Consider the following 21,921-nt stretch of genomic DNA (forward strand, 5'->3'; position numbering starts at 1 on the left):
TTCAACAATAGTATCATTTTTAAAACAAAATATAGTTCAATAAATTCATAACATTAAAGAGCAACGGTGCTATGAAATTTGTTGTGATTTCTCTTAATAGCTGTGGTGGTTTGGAGTGTGAACTAAACTCTGGTTGTCTTTCTGGCCCACAGTTTGTAAGTGGTAAGACTGGTATTCGTGCACGTCAGACAGGCCACACTATCAAGGGTGGAACAGGCTGTGTACCTGGGTGGTGAGTTTGAGGTAGTCTGTGGGCTCCTAACATCTTTTTAATTTATTTGTTATGCACGGTTATAGCATAAAGCACTGCTTGCCTGTTGCATGCAGAGGGTGCAGCCAGGTCGGGAGAGTTTTGGGTTGGAGAGACAGGAGACGTGCATGACAGAAGCAGTCTCTTCTGCAGAAGGCACTCTCAACCTTGCTCCTCTTTTCTTTTTAGGTAATCGAGAAGTTGGGCGCATACACTCGCTGTCTCCTGTCCAGTCCAGTCACCATGCTGAAAACCTGGTCCAAGTAAGCTCTTTTTCTAGCAGTAATAACTGAGTGTGTGTTTGATATTTGTATGTCATGCGCAAAGCCCTGAACATCATGGGGACATGAACTGTGCAGGAATCGCTTTGTCTGTAAATCCTTGCAGGGAGCGTTTGATGTCCTGCTTTCTCTGGGTTACCATGGAAACATTGAAATCCCTCAAACTGTTTTACCTGTGACATACTAGATCTTTTTCTTTTCTCCCAGACTTTCACTGTACAGTAAAATTTGTAATCTTCTGTCGCCAGGTCTCTGTGTGTCAGAAATTGTGCAGAGATGCAGTTCAAGTCCGATTTGGGCTCCACTTGTGCACTTACCTGCAGAAGTTTGATTGTTTGCTCCTGCATGCACCCTGCTGCATCTATAAACGAGTTGCCTTAAACTGGTGGCACTGACTTCTGGTTGAGCACAGTATGAATGTCAAAATTGGAACTACTTTCACCAACACACTCAGAGGATCGCTTTGCAAAGAGGGTAGAGTTGGAAAAATGTGATCCAGACAGTGACAATGAGCTAGTGAAAAAGTGACAGTGAATTCCAGAAAGTCGAGTACTGGACAACATAAGAGTGAGAGCAAGTGAGTGCAAAGGTAACAAGAGACCCAAGGAATAGCAGAGATAGCTACATAATGGGGAAAGAGATATAAGGTACTAGGGTGACGTTCAAGGGAGGAGAGAGTGTGTCATTGCAAACCAGGTTACTGTGGGTGTAGAAGTGCTGGATACATATGAAGCTCTTGCACATTATACGAGGCGACACATTAGGGTGTAGTGTTAGTCTTCAATTACCAGACCTGTTTTCCGGTCTTGTGTGTCATGTGGACGGGGGCTTCTGCATTCACTCGCTTGATCATCTAATATTGTGTGCTACTGTAAATCACATGCTCTGCATATCATATGCATGTAATATTGGGCAAGGACCTTTGCACGTTGTTTTACTGTGGTCTTGCAATAAATCTTGACTCCTTCCTGGAGCCCACGAAGCATCAAAACCAGGACTCTACCTCTGGTTCTGATCTTGAATCCTCCCGGAGCCCACAATGCATCAAAACAAGGACTCTACCTCAGGATGTGATCTTGACTCCTCCTGGAGCCCACAATGCATCAAAACAAGGACTCTACCTCAGGTTGTCTTGACTCCTCCCTTGAGCCCACAATGCATCAAAACATGGACTCTACCTAAGGTTGTCTTGACTCCTCCCTTGAGCCCACAATGCATCAAAACATGGACTCTACCTCAGGTTGACTTGACTCCTCCTGGAGCCCACAATGCATCAAAACATGGACTCTACCTCAGGTTGTCTTGACTCCTCCTGAAGCCCATAATGCATCAAAACATGGACTCTACCTCAGGTTGTCTTGACTCCTCCTGGAGCCCGCAATTCATCAAAGCAAGGACTCTACCTCAGGTTGACTTGACTCCTCCTGGAGCCCACAATGCTTCAAAACAAGGACTCTACCTCAGGTTGTCTTGACTCCTCCTGGAGCCCACAATGCATCAAAACATGGACTCTACCTCAGGTTGACTTGACTCCTCCTGGAGCCCACAATGCATCAAAACATGGACTCTACCTCAGGTTGTCTTGACTCCTCCTGGAGCCCACAATGCATCAAAACATGGACTCTACCTCAGGTTGACTTGACTCCTCCTGGAGCCCACAATGCTTTAAAACATGGACTCTACCTCAGGTTAATAATAATAATAATAAAGAAATTTTCTCTATCGTTCTGAGTTTTTTATCCCCCTGCGCTGCGCAACCGCTGCTGCCTGCTTCTGAACAATGGTGCGAAGAGCTATCCTCTTTCTTTATAGAGAAAATTGCCAAAATCCAGGAGGACTTGGCTGTAGTTTGTGATCTTCACAGTGCCTCACCAATGTTTCCTTCTCTTTCTGAGCCTAGGCCTACCGATCAGCTTACGGCTTTCTCCCCCTCCGTCGAATCAGACATCCTGACAATCCTTAGGTCCCTGAAGTCAGGGTCACCTACGGATCCGTGCCCAGCCACGGTGCTCGGTGGGGTGGCTGATACTGTGTGTAATGAGGTTACCCAGATTGTGAACCTCTCCCTTTCTACTGCGACGGTCCCGACCGATTGGAAGCAGGCCAAACTTTTGCCGCTTTTAAAAAAGGCCGGGATGGATCCTGCTGCCCCTTCAAGTTACCGGACGATATCCCTGCTGCCGGCTTTGGCTAAAGTCCGCGAAAAAACGTTTTTTCGCCAACTGGACTACTTTGTTGAGTCATCTCACGCCCTTCTCCCTGCTCAAACCCTGCCCACAATGCATCAGGGTTTCGGGCAGCCTACAGCACCGAGACTGCCCTGGTGGAGATCTCAGAAGCGATTCGGGAGTGCCTCGATGGAGGCGGCAGAGTGGTTCTGATTTTATTGGACCTCTCTGCCGCCTTCGATACGGTGCCCCATGGGCTTCTCCTTGCCAGGCTGTCTGCTATTGGCATCACCGGATCTGCTCGGGATTGGCTGTCATCATTTCTTGATGACAGGACGCAACAAGTGTGGCTGCCACCGTACGCCTCCCGCCCTAGAAAGCTCACAACTGGAGTCCCGCAGGGGTCTACACTTTGTCCCCTTCTTTTTAATGTTTATTTGACTCCGTTGATCTACCTGGCCGAACATTTGGGGGCTTAAATTATGGCCTACGCCGATGACACCCAACTTGTGTTCCCCTGGCCGAGGGACAATTTGGACACATCGGCTGTTCAGCTCTGCCTTTCATCTGTTTTTCGGTGGTTAGCGTTGGCCCAACTTAAGTGCAACGAAGATAAATCCGAGGCCCTTTTCTATGGTTTCTTCCCTTACAACTCTAAAAATCTTTTGTGGCCTCCTGACATTCCCTGCCCCAAATCTATGGGAGGTCCTGCTAAGAACTTGGGGGTTTGGTTCGGAAATAATTTGAAGTTTGAAGATCATATTAAAAGACTTACTGGTGCCTGCTTTGGAACTCTCAAAGCTTTACGCAGATTTTTCCCCCTTTTTCCAAGAGAGGCCAAAGAGACTGTGGCGCGCGCCCTTATTCTCTCCAGGCTGGATTATGCGAATGCCCTGTTCTGTGGTCTACCTTTCTATCTTATCAAACGGCTCCAGGTGATTCAGAACGCGGTTGTAAGACTCCTGTTTAATCTGCCAAGGAGATCCAGCATTCGCCCTCACCTGCGTAGCCTACACTGGCTTCCGGTGGCACAGCGTATTACCTTTAAAGCTTTGGTCTTTTCTTTTCGAGCGATCCATCAGCTTGGGCCACTATACTTGAGAAAACGCTTCTCTCTTTATGTCCCCAATCTCTGCCTTCGATCTGCTAATCAGTGCAGGATGGCTGTGCCCAGATTCAAATTCACCAGGCTGGGAGGTCAGTCCATCTCGGTGATAGCTGCCAGAGCCTGGAACGCACTCCCTCTCCATTTGCGGGCAGCCCAGACCATTTCATGCTTTAAGAAAGGTCTAAAAACTCATCTGTTTACTATCACTGATTAAATTACCCATTAGTCCACCTCTCTGTTCACCGCCCTTCATTCCATGCTCTGCGCCAGGATACTCGCGAGTAATAGAGCGCGTTATAAAACAATTAATAACATAACATAACAGGTTGTGATCTTGACTCCTCCTGGAGCCCACAATGCATCAAAACAAGTACTCTACCTCAGCTATTGATCTCGGTTCCTCCCTTGAGCTCACAATGCATCAAAACAAGGACTCTACCTCAGGTTGTAATCTTGACTCCTCCTAGAGCCCACAATGCATCACAACAAGGACTCTACCTCAGGTTGTCTTGACTCCTCCTGGAGCCCACAATGCATCAAAACAAGTACTCTACCTCAGCTATTGATCTCGGTTCCTCCCTTGAGCTCACAATGCATCAAAACAAGGACTCTACCTCAGGTTGTAATCTTGACTCCTCCTAGAGCCCACAATGCATCAAAACAAGGACATTCTACCTCAGGTTGTCTTGACTCCTCCTGGAGCCCACAATGTATCAAAACAAGGACTCTATCTCAGGTTATTATCGTGACTCCTCCCTTGAGCTCACAATGCATCAAAAAAAGGCTCTACCTCAGATTGTGATCTTGACTCCTCCCCGGAGCCTGCAATGCATCAAAACAAGGACTCTACCTCAGGTTATTATCTTGACTCCTCCCTTGAGCCCACAATGCATCAAAACAAGGACTCTACCTCAGGTTGTCTTGACTCCTCCCTTGAGCCCACAATGCATCAAAACAAGGACTCTACCTCAGGTTGTGATCTTGACTCCTCCTGGAGCCCACAATGCATCAAAACATGGACTCTACCTCAGGTTGTGATCTTGAATCCTCCCTTGAGCTCACAATGCATCAAAACAAGGACTCGACCTCAGCTATTGATCTCGGTTCCTCCCTTGAGCTCACAATGCATCAAAACAAGGGCTCTACCTCAGGTTGTAATCTTGACTCCTCCTAGAGCCCACAATGCATCAAAACAAGGACATTCTACCTCAGGTTGTCTTGACTCCTCCTGGAGCCCACAATGCATCAAAACAAGGACTCTATCTCAGGTTATTATCGTGACTCCTCCCTTGAGCTCACAATGCATCAAAACAAGGACTCTACCTCAGGTTGTGATCTTGACTCCTCCTGGAGCCCACAATGCATCAAAACATGGACTCTACCTCAGGTTGTGATCTTGAATCCTCCCTTGAGCTCACAATGCATCAAAACAAGGACTCTACCTCAGCTATTGATCTCGGTTCCTCCCTTGAGCTCACAATGCATCAAAACAAGGACTCTACCTCAGGTTGTGATCTTGACTCCTTCCTTGAGCCCACAATGCATCAAAACAAGGACTCTACCTCCTGTTGTGATCTTGACTCCTCCTGGAGCCCACAATGCATCAAAACAAGGACTCTACCTCAGGTTGTGATCTTGACTCCTCCTGGAGCCCACAATGCATCAAAACAAGGACTCTACCTCAGGTTGTGATCTTGACTCCTCCTGGAGCCCACAATGCATCAAAACAAGGACTCTACCTCAGGTTGTGATCTTGACTCCTCCCCAGAGCCCACAATGCATCAAAACAAGGACTCTGCCTCAGGTTGTTTTTTCACGCCATTGCATTTTGATATTCGCCTCTACTTCCCGGGCCATCAAGTGCATCTGAAATTCATTTGATTCCAATTGTTGAATTGTCCTGATACAGCGTCGAAAGACTCTGCATTCACCTCATGTTAGACGGACCGGGAGGGTCGGCCGAGATTACGGGGAGAGGTCTCCAGGGAGAGCCGTCTCCAACGACTGTACAGACAAGTAACTTCCCCCCCACAGACGGACACCACACAAGGTTGAAGGTTAACGAGACTTTATATGCACTTCTTAGGTTACGATAGTATGATACAAGGAGGTCTGGACTCCGGGGTCCCCTCGGTTCTGATCTCTTTGAGGAAAAGGGTAGCGGGACAGTCTTAATTACCAATGAAGTCGAAATAGCTCACAATCCTCGAGCTCGGCGTGCTTAGATGGTCGGGCCGTGGAGGAGTCAAGCAGGTCCCGGAGTAGATGAAGGGCGACGGTCCGCGGCGGAGCCTGCTGGTCCCGGTGAAAGATGACGGTTACAACGGTCCGCGGCCACGCCAGCAGATCCGGACGACGATGAAGGATGAAGGTTACGACGACTGTGGCAGCGCCAACAGGCAGGACGATGGTGCACAGGACAGAGCTACGGCAGCGCCAGAAGTCCGTCCAGGATGAGTTCCTCTTTACGTCTCTCGACTCCAAGATACAACTGCCTTCCTGCTCTGGAGCTGCCCCAGTTATAGGGCTGACGTGCTTTGATGTCCGGACCCTCGCACTTGGAGGTCGGGGGGTCCGGGATGAGGGAGTCCAGACACCCAGCAGGGGGGTGGAGCCAGCGCCCGGGGAGGCGATGGGCGAGCGGCACTTGGCGGGGGAGAGCCATCGGCACCTCTTTCTCCCATTGACTTGCCAAGTAGCCCGCTCACCTCCTGGGTGGAGGGTGGTGCCGGAATGTCTGAGGCCGGGCTAGGCCCAGGGTTGAGGTCGATCAGGGGCCAGGCGGCCTCGTGGCGGAGTGTCCAAGATGGCGGCCCGGGCTGGGCGCATGGGCCGGCAGTGGATCGGACCCACGAGGTTACCATGTTCGAGGGCAGGGGTCCCTGAGGGGACGTAGGACGTGCAATGGTGGTGTGTGGTGCTTGTGTGACTGGGCTCGGGCCTGGTCGAGCTGGGGGAGAGCGGCCCGTCATGTGGCCTGTCCAACATGCGTCCCCCCCAGCTGAAGGCGGGGAGAGTTACCCATCCTCTTGGGGACTCTCTTTGTCGAGGCGGAAGAACCGGGACAGGCCATCCGCGTTGGCGTGGTCGGACCCAGGCCGGTGTTCGACCGTGAAGTCCATACCTTGCAAGGAGATGGACCAGCGTAGCAATTTTGGGTTCTCCCCCCGCATGTGCATCAACCACTGCAGGGGTCGGTGGTCAGTCTGCACCCGAAAGTGGGTGCCAAAAAGGTAGGGCCGGAGCTTCTTGAGGGCCCATACCACAGCGAAGGCTTCCCTCTCTATGGTGCTCCAGCGTTGTTCCCGTGGTAGGAGTCTCCGGCTGATGAAGGCCACCGGTTGATCAAGGCCTTCGGTGTTCACTTGGGACAGGACCGCCCCAATGCCCTGGTCGGAGGCGTCTGTTTGGACGACGAACTCCCGGCTGTAGTCTGGGGCCTGGAGCACAGGAGCGGAACACATGGCGGCCTTTAATTGTTCGAATGCCGCTTGACACTCTGGGGTCCAGTTCACCTTCTTGGGCTGATTTTTTGACGTGAGTTCGGTGAGGGGCCCCACGATGGTACCATAGTCTTTCACGAACCTTCGGTAGTAGCCCGTGAGGCCCAGGAAGGCTCGCACCTCAGTTTGAGTGATCGGGGGTTGCCAGTTCTGGATGGCGGCAATTTTCAGCTGTAGAGGGGCCACTAGGCCGCTTCCCACCTGGTGTCCGAGGTAGATCACTGACCCTTGTCCAATTTGGCATTTGCTAGCCTTGATCGTAAGGCCAGCTCGCTGAAGGGCTTGCAGCACTGCCTGGAGGTGGTGGAGGTGCTCGGTCCACTGGTGGCTGTACACAGCGATGTCGTCCAGGTAGGCGGCGCTGAACTCTTCGAGCCCCGCCAGGACCTGGTTGACGAGCCGTTGGAAAGTCGCTGGGGCATTCTTCATGCCGAAGGGCATGACCGTAAAATGATAGTGGCCATCGGGGGTGGAGAAGGCAGAACGTTCTTGTGCTCGGGGTGTGAGGCCGATCTGCCAATACCCTGCCGTCAGGTCGAAGATGCTGAGGTAGCGGGCAGCGCCCATTCGGTCGACCAGTTCGTCTGCCCGGGGGATGGGGTGTGCGTCCGTTCTGGTGACCTCGTTCAGGCCCCGGTAGTCGACACAGAACCGGAGTTCCGGTGTGGTTCCGGGGGCGGCTGCTTTGGGGACCAGTACGACCGGGCTGGCCCATGGACTGTCTGAGGGCTCGATGACCCCGAGTGTGAGCATCTTAGCCACTTCCGCCTGGATGCAGGCCCGTACCCGATCAGGTACGCGGTAGGCCCGGTGGCGGATAGGAGGGCTGTCTCCGGTGTCCACATCGTGCACGCACCAGGAAGTGACACCTGGGGTGAGGGAGAACAGACTGGCGAACCGTGATAGGAGGGCTTGGCACTCTTGGCGTTGTTCTCTGGTGAGGGTCTCCGAGAGTCGGACCCCATCCACGGAACCGTCTTGCTCCTGGGTCCGCAATAGGTCCGGGAGAGGCTCGGAGTCGTCTTCAACCCCATTGTCTGTGGCCATCAGTAGGCTGAGTTCGGTTCGGGCAAAGTGGGGCTTCAGTCTGTTGGTGTGGAGGACTCGGAGTGGATTCCGGGAGGACTCCATATCGATCAGATAGGTGGCAGGACCTTTGCGCTCGATTACCTTGAAGGGTCCCGTCCATTTGTCTTGGAGAGCGCACGGCTCTGTGGGGGACATTACCCAGACCTGTTGCCCCGGCTCGAATTCGATGGATGAGGCGTTCTGGTCATACCATTTTTTCATGTCCTCTTGACTGGCCTCTAGGTTGGCTTTTGCTAGGTCTCGGAACCGCCGGGACTGGTTGCGGAGGGTGAGGAGGTACCGGAAGACATCTGGAGGGTTCTTTGCCGGAGGCATCTCCCAGCCTTCTTTGATCAGGCTGAGCGGCCCCCGCACTGGGTGCCCATAGAGTAGTTCGAAGGGGCTGAAGCCTAAGGATTTCTGTGGGACCTCCCGGTAGGCGAAGAGGAGGCACGGCAGCAGCACATCCCACTGGCGACGGAGGGGCTCTTCCAATCCCCCGATCATCCCTTTTAGCGTGCGATTGAACCGCTCAACAAGTCCGTTTCCTTGGGGGTGATAGGGGGTCGTGAAGCGGTAGGTGACCCCACACTGTTGCCAGAGGGACTTCATATATTTAGAAATAAAGTTCGTGCCTCTGTCACTGACGACTTCTCGGGGGAACCCCACCCGGGAGAAGATCCCCATCAGGGCCCGGCCGACCACTGGGGCTGTCACGGTCCGGAGAGGAATAGCCTCAGGGTAGCGGGTGGCGTGGTCCACTAGTACCAGGATGAAGCGATGGCCTTGTCTTGTACGCGGGTCCAGGGGTCCCACAATGTCTATCCCGACCCTCTCAAATGGGGTCGTGACCACCGGAAAGGGTTGCAGGGGGGCCTTTAATTTGCGGCCGCTCTTCCCACTGGCTTGGCACGTGGGGCAAGATCGGCAATGCTGGTGCACATCGTTTCTCATTTTGGGCCAGAAGAAGTGGGTCACTAGGCGGCTGTAGGTTTTATCCTGTCCCAGGTGCCCTGCCAGGGGGACATCGTGGGCCAGATTTAGCAGGAAGTCTCTAAAGCGGAGGGGCACCACTAGTACCCGGTTGGCCCCCAGCTCGGCGATTCGTTGCTCGCTGTATAATAGATCATTGTCCCAGTAGACCCAATGAGTTCCGGAGGTGTCCCCTGCGCTTTGGGCGAGCGCTTGTTGTCGGAGTCCCTCAAGGGAGGGGCAGGTCTTCTGTTCCTGACGAAATTGTTCTTGTGTGGGTCCCCCTTCTTGAGCCCACTGGTCAAGATTAGCGAAGTCGGAAGTTTGAGCAAGTTCGAGGGGGGCGCCATGGCCGGGGGTCTCGGCGGGGGCGACCGGAGGCGGTGGCGCCGGCCATTCTGGTTCTTCCGGGTGAGGGTTGGCACGGGCGGCCATGGACCGGGTGGTGACACACGCCCAGTCTGGGACGCCCAACATCCCCAAGTGTTCTTTTCGCTCCACGGCTGCCCACGGGGAGCTTTCCAGATCATTTCCGAGAAGGCAGTCCACGGGGGCGTCGTCTCGGACCGTTACCTTCAACATGCCGGAGACCCCTCCCCATTCAAAGGGGACGCAGGCCATCCGACACAGACTCTCCGAGTTGTCGGCTGATCGCACAGGGCAGAGAATGTTCGGTAGATATTGTTCTGGGGTCACCAGATGGCAGCGGACGGCTGTCACACTGGCCCCGGTGTCTCGAAGGGCTTCGGCCCGTTGTCCATTAATGCTCACCCATTGGCTGTACTTCTGGGTGTTAGCGGGTAGGGGGACCCGCGGGACCATGTCTCTTCCCCCTAAGCACGCGAGAGTCATGGCGGCTGGCTCCCACTCTTGATACTCTTGCTCGTCTGTTTCCTGTTCCTCGGAGATCTGTTCCTCCCCTAGTGCCGCGGCGGCCACATGGCGGGGTTTTGGACTCTGATACTGCGGGCAGCTTGGGTCGTTTGCATAGTGGCCGACTCGTTGGCATCGGTGACATGTAACATTGGCTCTGTACCCCGGTCGCGCCGGGGTGCTGCCCCGGTTGGCCGGGGGGGTGGTGCTGGTAGTGGGGGCGGCCGGAGTGTTGTCTCTTCCTCGTCCTTGGCCCCCTCCTCCTCCTCTGGGTCGGTGGTGACCATTGTTGTTCCGGTTCTGTTCGTAGGACCCATTCCGGCCCACTCTGGTGATCTCCCACCGGTCAGCTTCGGCTGCGAGCTGCCGGGGATCGGTTAACTTGCTGTCGAGGAGGTGTTGGCGTAGTTCAATGAAGCAATTGTTGGACAGATGCTCCCATACCATCAGATTGAACAGTTGTTCGTAGGTCGTGACGTTGTTCCCTCTGATCCAGCCTTCGAAGGCTCGGCTAAAGTACGTTACATAGTCCACCCAAGTTGTACCTGGAATGCGTGTGCAGTCTCGGAACCTCTGGCGGTACATCTCGGGCGTGAGGCCATAGCGGGTGAGGAGGGCCGCTTTCATATGGTCGTAGGAGGTCATCTGGTGGTCTGGGAGCTGTAACAGAGTATCGCGGCCCTCATTGAGGAATTTGCCCCATAAGCCGGCTCCCCAGTCGGCTCTATCGATCCGGTGCGCAGTCATCGCGATTTCATAGGCCTTAAACCATTGCTGGATGTCGTCTTCTCGAAAATATTCTCGGACCACATCCTTGGGGATGTGCACTTTTTTCTCCGTGGTCCCTGGGGTGGACGGTCTGTCGGGCACCCCTAACTCTTTATTTTGTTTGCGCAGGTTGATCTCGGCTAGGTTCCGTTCGTGCTCGTACGTTAGTCTTTTTTCCTCGAGCTCCCTTTGCCTCTGTTTCTCCTCTCTTTCTTCTCGGAGGCGAAGGTGCTCTAAGTTTATTTTTTGCTCGGCCAATTTGAGTTCTATGTCCATCTTGAGTCGGGCCATTTCGAGTTCGTGTAGTCGGGCTTTTTCTCTTTCCTGGATCTCGTCTTGCGAGAGACTGGTTCTTTGGCCCTCAGGGGCCGTGTTGGTATTTTTCGCGGTGCTTTGCTCAGGGGCTTCGACATCCCCGGTCTCTGCCCAAGATTCTAGGGCATGCTTGAAATCATCTTTGGTGCTTAGTCCGGTGGTAGCGATACCTAGTTCGATGCAGAACTGCTTTAGTTCACGATGGCTGTATTCCTCTAGTTTTTCCATTTGGAACTTCTCGGTTGATCCGCTCTCTTTAGTCGACATTGTTGTTCGTTGTGGGGTGAGCTACTCTCTGTACGTTATGCGGTGATTCGGATCGCGCCGCTGGCCACCAATGTTAGACGGACCGGGAGGGTCGGCCGAGATTACGGGGAGAGGTCTCCAGGGAGAGCCGTCTCCAACGACTGTACAGACAAGTAACTTCCCCCCCACAGACGGACACCACACAAGGTTGAAGGTTAACGAGACTTTATATGCACTTCTTAGGTTACGATAGTATGATACAAGGAGGTCTGGACTCCGGGGTCCCCTCGGTTCTGATCTCTTTGAGGAAAAGGGTAGCGGGACAGTCTTAATTACCAATGAAGTCGAAATAGCTCACAATCCTCGAGCTCGGCGTGCTTAGATGGTCGGGCCGTGGAGGAGTCAAGCAGGTCCCGGAGTAGATGAAGGGCGACGGTCCGCGGCGGAGCCTGCTGGTCCCGGTGAAAGATGACGGTTACAACGGTCCGCGGCCACGCCAGCAGATCCGGACGACGATGAAGGATGAAGGTTACGACGACTGTGGCAGCGCCAACAGGCAGGACGATGGTGCACAGGACAGAGCTACGGCAGCGCCAGAAGTCCGTCCAGGATGAGTTCCTCTTTACGTCTCTCGACTCCAAGATACAACTGCCTTCCTGCTCTGGAGCTGCCCCAGTTATAGGGCTGACGTGCTTTGATGTCCGGACCCTCGCACTTGGAGGTCGGGGGGTCCGGGATGAGGGAGTCCAGACACCCAGCAGGGGGGTGGAGCCAGCGCCCGGGGAGGCGATGGGCGAGCGGCACTTGGCGGGGGAGAGCCATCGGCACCTCTTTCTCCCATTGACTTGCCAAGTAGCCCGCTCACCTCCTGGGTGGAGGGTGGTGCCGGAATGTCTGAGGCCGGGCTAGGCCCAGGGTTGAGGTCGATCAGGGGCCAGGCGGCCTCGTGGCGGAGTGTCCAAGATGGCGGCCCGGGCTGGGCGCATGGGCCGGCAGTGGATCGGACCCACGAGGTTACCATGTTCGAGGGCAGGGGTCCCTGAGGGGACGTAGGACGTGCAATGGTGGTGTGTGGTGCTTGTGTGACTGGGCTCGGGCCTGGTCGAGCTGGGGGAGAGCGGCCCGTCATGTGGCCTGTCCAACACCTCACCTTTTCAAAATCACCCGCAGATCTTCTCCAATTCGGATCACCTGAGAATGTGTCCCGGGGGAGGGTATGGAGAATACACCATTCAAATTCTGCCTGAGGGATCATTTGAAATTTCTGATTTCAAATCAACCTCGAGTCTGCAACTTCTGCCTCCCAGAGAGCATTGTTGGATTCATTTCACCATGCGGGGACAAGACCCCAACAAACTGCAGGCCAGTCGTGGCTCCTAGGTGATCAAAATAGCTTACTACTAGGGCAAAGGCTTATCTTGCACATCAGCAGGTTAGAAAGAGCAGAATCCTTTACTCCAAGAAATCGATGTCAAGGAAGAGCTCTTAAGACCTGGACCCATGTCAAAGACCACACCCAGAGTTACAATACCTCAATCAACCCCTGGGGATCGACTTTCTAGGATCCGACCTCGATAAGAGTCTGTCATAGACCAAGCACTGCTCATGAGGGAGTCTGGCATTGCGCTCTGAAACTACACACAGGAGGCATCAAACTTCAGGTTCAACCTTAGGCTCAAAGTAGGCCTGCTCAGCACCAAGAACATGCCTTGGGACTAGAGAAGCCCCCAGCCAGTGTCTCCAAGCCTTCACTCCAACCCACACTGACTCAACCCCATAGCACAGTCTGTGCACCCTAGGAACCGAAAGCGGCTTTGAGGAAGATCTAAATACTGCCTCTGGCACCCAGCAGCCCTGCCAAGGACCACGCATTAGGGGCTAGTCTAACACATTTTAAGTGTGGCATGTGCATCACTGCACTAATGTGCATTGCCACCCTGACCACCTCATGATGCGCACTACCAAGGAGCTGCATGTTAGCAGCAAGCGTGCTGGCAGTGAGTGTGCTATGATGCGTGAACATGCTCCGTGGAAATACACTGGGACCTTTTATTATTCACAATCCAACACAGGCTGAACTCTGTTCACTGAGCTGGGGGTTAAACCAGCCAAGCCGGGCAGCTCTTGTGTACCACATAGCCTTTAATAAACCAACTATCCATTGCCCGGAGGAGGCCCCCCAGAGCCCTCAAGTGGATCTGGGGGTGGTGTCTTGCCCTATTCAAGCAGGCTCCACCCCACTGTCACCAGACCTTGTTTGATTGGCCCTTAGAAAGTAAGGTGGCTGTGGGCAGCTTTGTTTTCCTGCCAAATCCTGCGATGCCACAATAGTGCCTTCTCTGGTCGACACAAACCCTTAGTGCTCTTCCTAGGAGGAGGTCAACATGTATGAGGAGAAGCACAAAATATGGAGCATTATGGAAGTCCTTAAAAGCCACTTGTTGCAAAACAATGGTAAAGCCTTTCAGCATGGAGTGTACAGAAGAGGGGTTGTTTGGCCTCCGTCACCCTTTTTTAAATTTTAACTTTGTTTTTATTGGATTTTTGGTATTACACAAATAAAACATTTCAACATGAGCTGACCAGCTTACAATGCCGTCCATACTTCCCGTAGCGAAAAATATTCAAAGTTGTCATCTCTCAAGTAACAGTACCAGGCCTCAGAATTATTAAATAGAGGGTACTCTGTTTTATTTTTTTTAAAACCGATTGAAAGGTAGCACATATTCTGCAGAGCTCTGCATACCAGAGAAATCTGCAGGACAAATTGTTCATCAAGCACAGTGCAAGCAACTTCCTGTTTCTGTGAGAAACAAACATAAACCACACAAAACCAAATCCCCCCCCTCCCGCCACCCCCACGCCAAACTCCCCCCTCCCGGATCCCACCCACCCAGATCGCTTATAGTCCATCTTGTGTCACCTGTCCAGTATATATCCAAATGTTTGCACTCAAATACACCTTACCGAGGCCCCTCAAATCCCTTCTGGTAGGTCGTCCTGTTTCTCTGGTTTTGAGAACTAAAAAGCAATGTTACCTAAAGAAAGCGGCACAATATTCAAGGAAACAGAGTAAGTGAAACATCAAGAGGACAATATGACCTGTTGTTCCTCTCAATAGTCAGTGTCCTCATAACTGGAGGATGCCTCACCACCAATAAGTTCACAGAAAAAGGAAAGGAGAAAATGAAAGCAGTGGAAAGAAATAAAAGGGGGGAGGGAGAAGGAGTAGGAGCAAATGAGGGCGGGGGAAGGACCTTATCAGTGATGTCTGATCCCTTATTCATGCTTATGAGTTGCCGTCAGCTAGGAAACCTGTACAAGAATCAAAAGGGGGATGGGGTGAAGATCTCTGTGAGTAGGTGCACGCGCCCAGGTACCAGCTCCTCAGGCTTATCATATATCATCCCACTGCTATGCTCTGTCATTTATCTTGCGTGCCGTGTGGGGGGTTCATAAACCATAGGTCAGTATGATGGTAAGGTAAACCCCTTTGGGTCACAGTCTCATGTGTTCACTCTGCAATTCTACCGTCTGGTGGTCGAGCGGTCTGGTCAGTTGGTCCCCCGTCTCTCTCCCCTCAGTGTCTGTGCTCAGATCGGGATCCTCTCCAAAGCCGTCCCCTGGGTGCTCCCCTGCTCTTAGCACCTCGTTTCACAGGTCTGCTCTGGCTTCTTTCCTAATAAACGCACTCTCCTCAGCCCTCGCCCATTGAGTTGCATCTACCTTCCAGGACTGGGCCCATGGTGCCTTATTATCTGCCGTCTGGCTAACACTATTGCCATGTCTATAAACCTAGTGCACACTTTCTTCGAGGTCCGACCCAGGAATATCCTAGGATACAAGTCTCCAATGTCCGGGGGAGCGCCCAAGCGTGGACTCTAGGGCACCTCTGGGGCACTCCCGCACCCTATGAGCAAAATCAGCGTCCAGGTGCCTGCATCTGGGGCAGGGGTGGGGCTCACCTCCATAGGCCACCCTTGCTCTATGTGGAGTCATGTAAGTCATGTGTATATAAATGAATTGTAAGTATGTCAGTCTTGTATTCATAGTGATCTTTCTTGGGAGGGTAATATCTTTCGCCATTCCGGGTCTGTTCCGCAGGGCAGTCAATGAGCCGCAGACCATACCTGCAAGAGATTCATTCCCATCTATTCCGCAAGGTAGTCTATGAGCCGCGGACCAAACCTGCAAGAGATTCATTCCCATCTATTCCGCAAGGCAGTCAATGAGCCGCGGACCACACCTGCAAGAGATTCATTCCCATCTATTCCGCAAGGCAGTCAATGAGCCGCGGACCATCCCTGCAAGAGATTCATTCCCATCTATTCCGCAAGGTAGTCAATGAGCCGCGGACCATCCCTGCAAGAGATTAATTCCCATCTATTCCGCAAGGTAGTCAATGAGCCGCGGACCACACCTGCAAGAGATTCATTCCCATCTATTCCGCAAGGTAGTCAATGAGCCGCGGACCATACCTGCAAGAGATTCATTCCCATCTATTCCGCAGGGCAGTCAATGAGCCGCGGACCATACCTGCAAGAGATTCATTCCCATCTATTCCGCAAGGTAGTCAATGAGCCGCGGACCATCCCTGCAAGAGATTCATTCCCATCTATTCCGCAGGGCAGTCAATGAGCCGCGGACCATACCTGCAAGAGATTCATTCCCATCTATTCCGCAAGGTAGTCAATGAGCCGCGGACCATCCCTGCAAGAGATTCATTCCCATCTATTCCGCAGGGCAGTCAATGAGCCGCGGACCATTCCTGCAAGAGATTCATTCCCATCTATTCCGCAAGGCAGTCAATGAGCCGCGGACCATCCCTGCAAGGGATTCATTCCCATCTATTCCGCAAGGTAGTCAATGAGCCACAGACCACACCTGCAAGAGATTCATTCCCATCTATTCCGCAAGGTAGTCAATGAGCCGCGGACCATCCCTGCAAGAGATTCATTCCCATTTATTCCGCAAGGTAGTCAATGAGCCGCGGACCACACCTGCAAGAGATTCATTCCCATCTATTCCGCAAGGCAGTCAATGAGCCGCGGACCATTCCTGCAAGAGATTCATTCCCATCTATTCCGCAAGGCAGTCAATGAGCCGCGGACCACACCTGCAAGAGATTCATTCCCATCTATTCCGCAAGGTAGTCAATGAGCCGCGGACCATACCTGCAAGAGATTCATTCCCATCTATTCCGCAAGGCAGTCAATGAGCCGCGGGCCACACCTGCAAGAGATTCAGTCCCATCTATTCCGCAAGGTAGCCAATGAGCCGCATACCATACCTGCAAGAGATTCATTCCCATCTATTCCGCAGGGCAGTCAATGAGCCGCGGACCATACCTGCAAGAGATTCATTCCCATCTATTCCGCAGGGTAGTCAATGAGCCGCGGACCATCCCTGCAAGAGATTCATTCCCATCTATTCTGCAGGGTAGTCAATGAGCCGCGGACCACACCTGCAAGAGATTAATTCCCATCTATTCCGCAAGGTAGTCAATGAGCCGCGGACCACACCTGCAAGAGATTCATTCCCATCTATTCCGCAGGGCAGTCAATGAGCCGCGGGCCATTCCTGCAAGAGATTCATTCCCATCTATTCCGCAAGGTAGTCAATGAGCTGCGGACCATCCCTGCAAGAGGTTCATTCCCATCTATTCCGCAGGGCAGTCAATGAGCCGCGGACCACACCTGCAAGAGATTCATTCCCATCTATTCCGCAGGGTAGTCAATGAGCCGCGGACCACACCTGCAAGAGATTCATTCCCATCTATTCCGCAGGGTAGTCAATGAGCCGCGGACCATACCTGCAAGAGATTCATTCCCATCTATTCCGCAAGGTAGCCAATGAGCCGCATACCATACCTGCAAGAGATTCATTCCCATCTATTCCGCAAGGTAGTCAATGAGCCGCGGACCATCCCTGCAAGAGATTCATTCCCATCTATTCCGCAAGGTAGTCAATGAGCCGCGGACCATACCTGCAAGAGATTAATTCCCATCTATTCCGCAAGGTAGTCAATGAGCCGCGGACCAAACCTGCAAGAGATTCATTCCCATCTATTCCGCAAGGCAGTCAATGAGCCGCGGACCATTCCTGCAAGAGATTCATTCCCATCTATTCCGCAGGGTAGTCAATGAGCCACAGACCACACCTGCAAGAGATTCATTCCCATCTATTCCGCAAGGCAGTCAATGAGCCGCGGACCATCCCTGCAAGAGATTCATTCCCATCTATTCCGCAAGGCAGTCAATGAGCCGCGGACCACACCTGCAAGAGATTCATTCCCATCTATTCCGCAAGGCAGTCAATGAGCCGCGGACCAAACCTGCAAGAGATTCATTCCCATCTATTCCGCAAGGTAGTCAATGAGCCGCGGACCATACCTGCAAGAGATTAATTCCCATCTATTCCGCAAGGTAGTCAATGAGCCGCGGACCATACCTGCAAGAGATTCATTCCCATCTATTCCGCAGGGTAGTCAATGAGCCGCAGACCATCCCTGCAAGAGATTCATTCCCATCTATTCCGCAGGGCAGTCAATGGGCCGCGGACCATACCTGCAAGAGATTCATTCCCATCTATTCCGCAAGGCAGTCAATGAGCCGCGGACCATCCCTGCAAGAGATTCATTCCCATCTATTCCGCAGGGCAGTCAATGAGCCGCGGACCACACCTGCAAGAGATTCATTCCCATCTATTCCGCAGGGTAGTCAATGAGCCGCGGACCACACCTGCAAGAGATTCATTCCCATCTATTCCGCAGGGCAGTCAATGAGCTGCAGACCACACCTGCAAGAGATTTATTCCGATCTATTCCGCAGGGTAGTCAATGAGCCGCGGACCACACCTGCAAGAGATTCATTCCCATCTATTCCGCAAGGTAGCCAATGAGCCGCATACCATCCCTGCAAGAGATTCATTCCCATCTATTCCGCAGGGTAGTCAATGAGCCGCGGACCATCCCTGCAAGAGATTCATTCCCATCTATTCCGCAAGGTAGTCAATGAGCCGCGGACCACACCTGCAAGAGATTCATTCCCATCTATTCCGCAAGGTAGTCAATGAGCCGCGGACCATCCCTGCAAGAGATTCATTCCCATCTATTCCGCAAGGTAGTCAATGAGCCGCGGACCACACCTGCAAGAGATTCATTCCCATCTATTCCGCAAGGTAGTCAATGAGCCGCGGACCATCCCTGCAAGAGATTCATTCCCATCTATTCTGCAGGGCAGTCAATGAGCCGCGGACCACACCTGCAAGAGATTCATTCCCATCTATTCCGCAAGGTAGTCAATGAGCCGCAGACCATTCCTGCAAGAGATTAATTCCCATCTATTCCGCAAGGTAGTCAATGAGCTTCGGACCACACCTGCAAGAGATTCATTCCCATCTATTCCGCAAGGTAGTCAATGAGCCGCGGACCACACCTGCAAGAGATTCATTCCCATCTATTCCGCAGGGTAGTCAATGAGCCGCGGACCACACCTGCAAGAGATTCATTCCCATCTATTCCGCAAGGTAGTCAATGAGCCGCGGACCATACCTGCAAGAGATTCATTCCCATCTATTCCGCAAGGTAGTCAATGAGCCGCGGACCACACCTGCAAGAGATTCATTCCCATCTATTCCGCAGGGTAGTCAATGAGCCGCGGACCACACCTGCAAGAGATTCATTCCCATCTATTCCGCAAGGTAGTCAATGAGCCGCGGACCACACCTGCAAGAGATTCATTCCCATCTATTCCGCAGGGTAGTCAATGAGCCGCGGACCATACCTGCAAGAGATTCATTCCCATCTATTCCGCAAGGTAGTCAATGAGCCGCGGACCATACCTGCAAGAGATTCATTCCCATCTATTCCGCAAGGTAGTCAATGAGCCGCGGACCACACCTGCAAGAGATTCATTCCCATCTATTCCGCAGGGTAGTCAATGAGCCGCGGACCACACCTGCAAGAGATTCATTCCCATCTATTCCGCAAGGTAGTCAATGAGCCGCGGACCACACCTGCAAGAGATTCATTCCCATCTATTCCGCAGGGTAGTCAATGAGCCGCGGACCATACCTGCAAGAGATTCATTCCCATCTATTCCGCAAGGTAGTCAATGAGCCGCGGACCACACCTGCAAGAGATTCATTCCCATCTATTCCGCAGGGCAGTCAATGACCCGCGAACCATACCTGCAAGAGATTCATTCCCATCTATTCCGCAAGGTAGTCAATGAGCCGCGGACCACACCTGCAAGAGATTCATTCCCATCTATTCCGCAAGGTAGTCAATGAGCCGCGGACCACACCTGCAAGAGATTCATTCCCATCTATTCCGCAGGGCAGTCAATGAGCCGCGGACCATACCTGCAAGAGATTCATTCCCATCTATTCCGCAAGGCAGTCAATGAGCCGCGGACCACACCTGCAAGAGATTCATTCCCATCTATTCCGCAGGGTAGTCAATGAGCCGCGGACCACACCTGCAAGAGATTCATTCCCATCTATTCCGCAGGGTAGTCAATGAGCCGCGGACCACACCTGCAAGAGATTCATTCCCATCTATTCCGCAGGGCAGTCAATGAGCCGCGGACCACACCTGCAAGAGATTCATTCCCATCTATTCCGCAGGGCAGTCAATGAGCCGCGGACCACACCTGCAAGAGATTCATTCCCATCTATTCCGCAGGGTAGTCAATGAGCCGCGGACCACACCTGCAAGAGATTCATTCCCATCTATTCCGCAGGGTAGTCAATGAGCCGCGGACCATACCTGCAAGAGATCTATAAAACCAAGGCACCAGGTGTTCAGTCTGACTGCGATTAATCCAGTTCCAGTCCAGGCAGTTAGTTGCCCCAGAGTAAAGTCGGCCAGGGGGTCGCCATGCAGGAGTCCTGCCAACGGCGTTCCTGCAGTTTTTCAGACGCATCTGTGCCAACATTGCACGCTGTCATCAGCAGTATCCCAGGTCTTTGGATCACTATTGCGGGGTAAGGAGTTAGGCTACCAAGAGTTCTCTTTGTGTTGCCTGCCCAATTTGACTCATTTCTTCTTGGTGAACCCCGTCCTAACACAGCGTGATCCACTTGAGCTGAGATGCTAAATAATAAAGTTCAAAGTCTAGCACCCCCAATCCTCCCTCCTCAGGGGGTCTTCGAAGCCAGCAACATATATGGCCATTCAGGGAAAGGTGACGTTAGCTAAATGCTGATGCAGGAGATAACGGAGAGGGAAAATTAGGGGCAACTGATTATTTTAATTAGAGGCAGAACAGAAGAGGCAGGTCCTCAAAGTATGCCAGAAGTACTGTGGGTTTGACTCCTGCAGGCCTGGGTGGGGCCCACGATTAGAAAAGACGCAGCCGCCCACAACATGTGTTTGAATGGCAGCGGGAGCACAGGCTTGTGTCTGGTGGCGAGCGCTGCACTGCAGCGGTCTTTAAGAGGCATGGCTGACAAGCGATACAGACTCCGCTCACTGTTGACTGCAGCAGCGCTGTCTGAGGCCCAGAGTCTGCCAACCTGTGCAACTCACGACCAGAGAGCCTAGCTCTGAGCAGCATTGAGGCAAATGCAGTGTAGCCGAGCACAGCAGACCACCACTGCTGAGATACCCACAGCTGAGATCCAGCATTGCCCATCAGTGGGTAAGGGCCAGTCCAGAAGGGGCACGCACTGGTTAGAGAGTGATGTCTCTTTGGAGAGGTGTAATGTGGTGTATACCTATGAAAGGAATAGTTTGGATTTGATGATCAGCCTAGTGCTCAATTGTATATAGTCAAATGCGATCTGGCAATTTTACACTGGAGGCAGCAGTGTGATTTGTCCATGGTACTGCAAGTTGGTTCAGTGGAGCAGGTGTAAATGTAGGATGTTTATAGAGCATTGTGGAGATGAGTTTTGGGTCATTTTATCAAGGAGCCGCATGTTAATGGTGTTATATTCCAAGTGTTATTTCTGATATTTCTTCCCATGCACTGGAAATGACATACATATCAATCTGAAACTTTTCAGCTATGACCCAGTGACACCACACGAATGTGCGGCAGGAGAAGCCGTATAAACAACCTTCCTCCGGGAAGATGAAAGCATAAAATATCTGATGTCAAACAATCAAGGTTCGGTACACAACATTACACAATGCCATCGACATTTCGACCCTATGGTTATGTGTTTTTGAGTGCGCCTCACAGCGGGTCTTCCTCATGGCTAAAAAGAATCTGGACACCCTTCCAAAGATTGAATTTAAGTGAATAAACAAACTTCTCCAAGTCTCGATCCTACAAAAGGATCACCTTGTATCCAACCGCTTTATATGCACAGTACTATCATGGACCCCAGCCGGGGTTCACTTCAGATGGATGGAGAATAA

The 21,921-nt window shown here is 52.4% G+C and overlaps 1 protein-coding gene across 1 annotated transcript in view; it reads left to right on the forward strand.

Moving 5' to 3' along the window:
- The window catches only part of DHX37 (DEAH-box helicase 37), a 308,890-nt gene that overhangs the window by 274,930 nt on the left and 12,039 nt on the right, over positions 1–21,921 (forward strand). The window contains exon 26 of the mRNA XM_086942683.1: positions 440–513. Within this exon, the coding sequence (XP_086798809.1) occupies positions 440–513 (74 nt within the window). The remainder of the gene's footprint in view (positions 1–439; positions 514–21,921) is intronic.

This window comes from Lissotriton vulgaris, chromosome 11, assembly GCF_964263255.1.
Source record: "Lissotriton vulgaris chromosome 11, aLisVul1.2, whole genome shotgun sequence".
NCBI lineage: Eukaryota > Metazoa > Chordata > Amphibia > Caudata > Salamandridae > Lissotriton > Lissotriton vulgaris.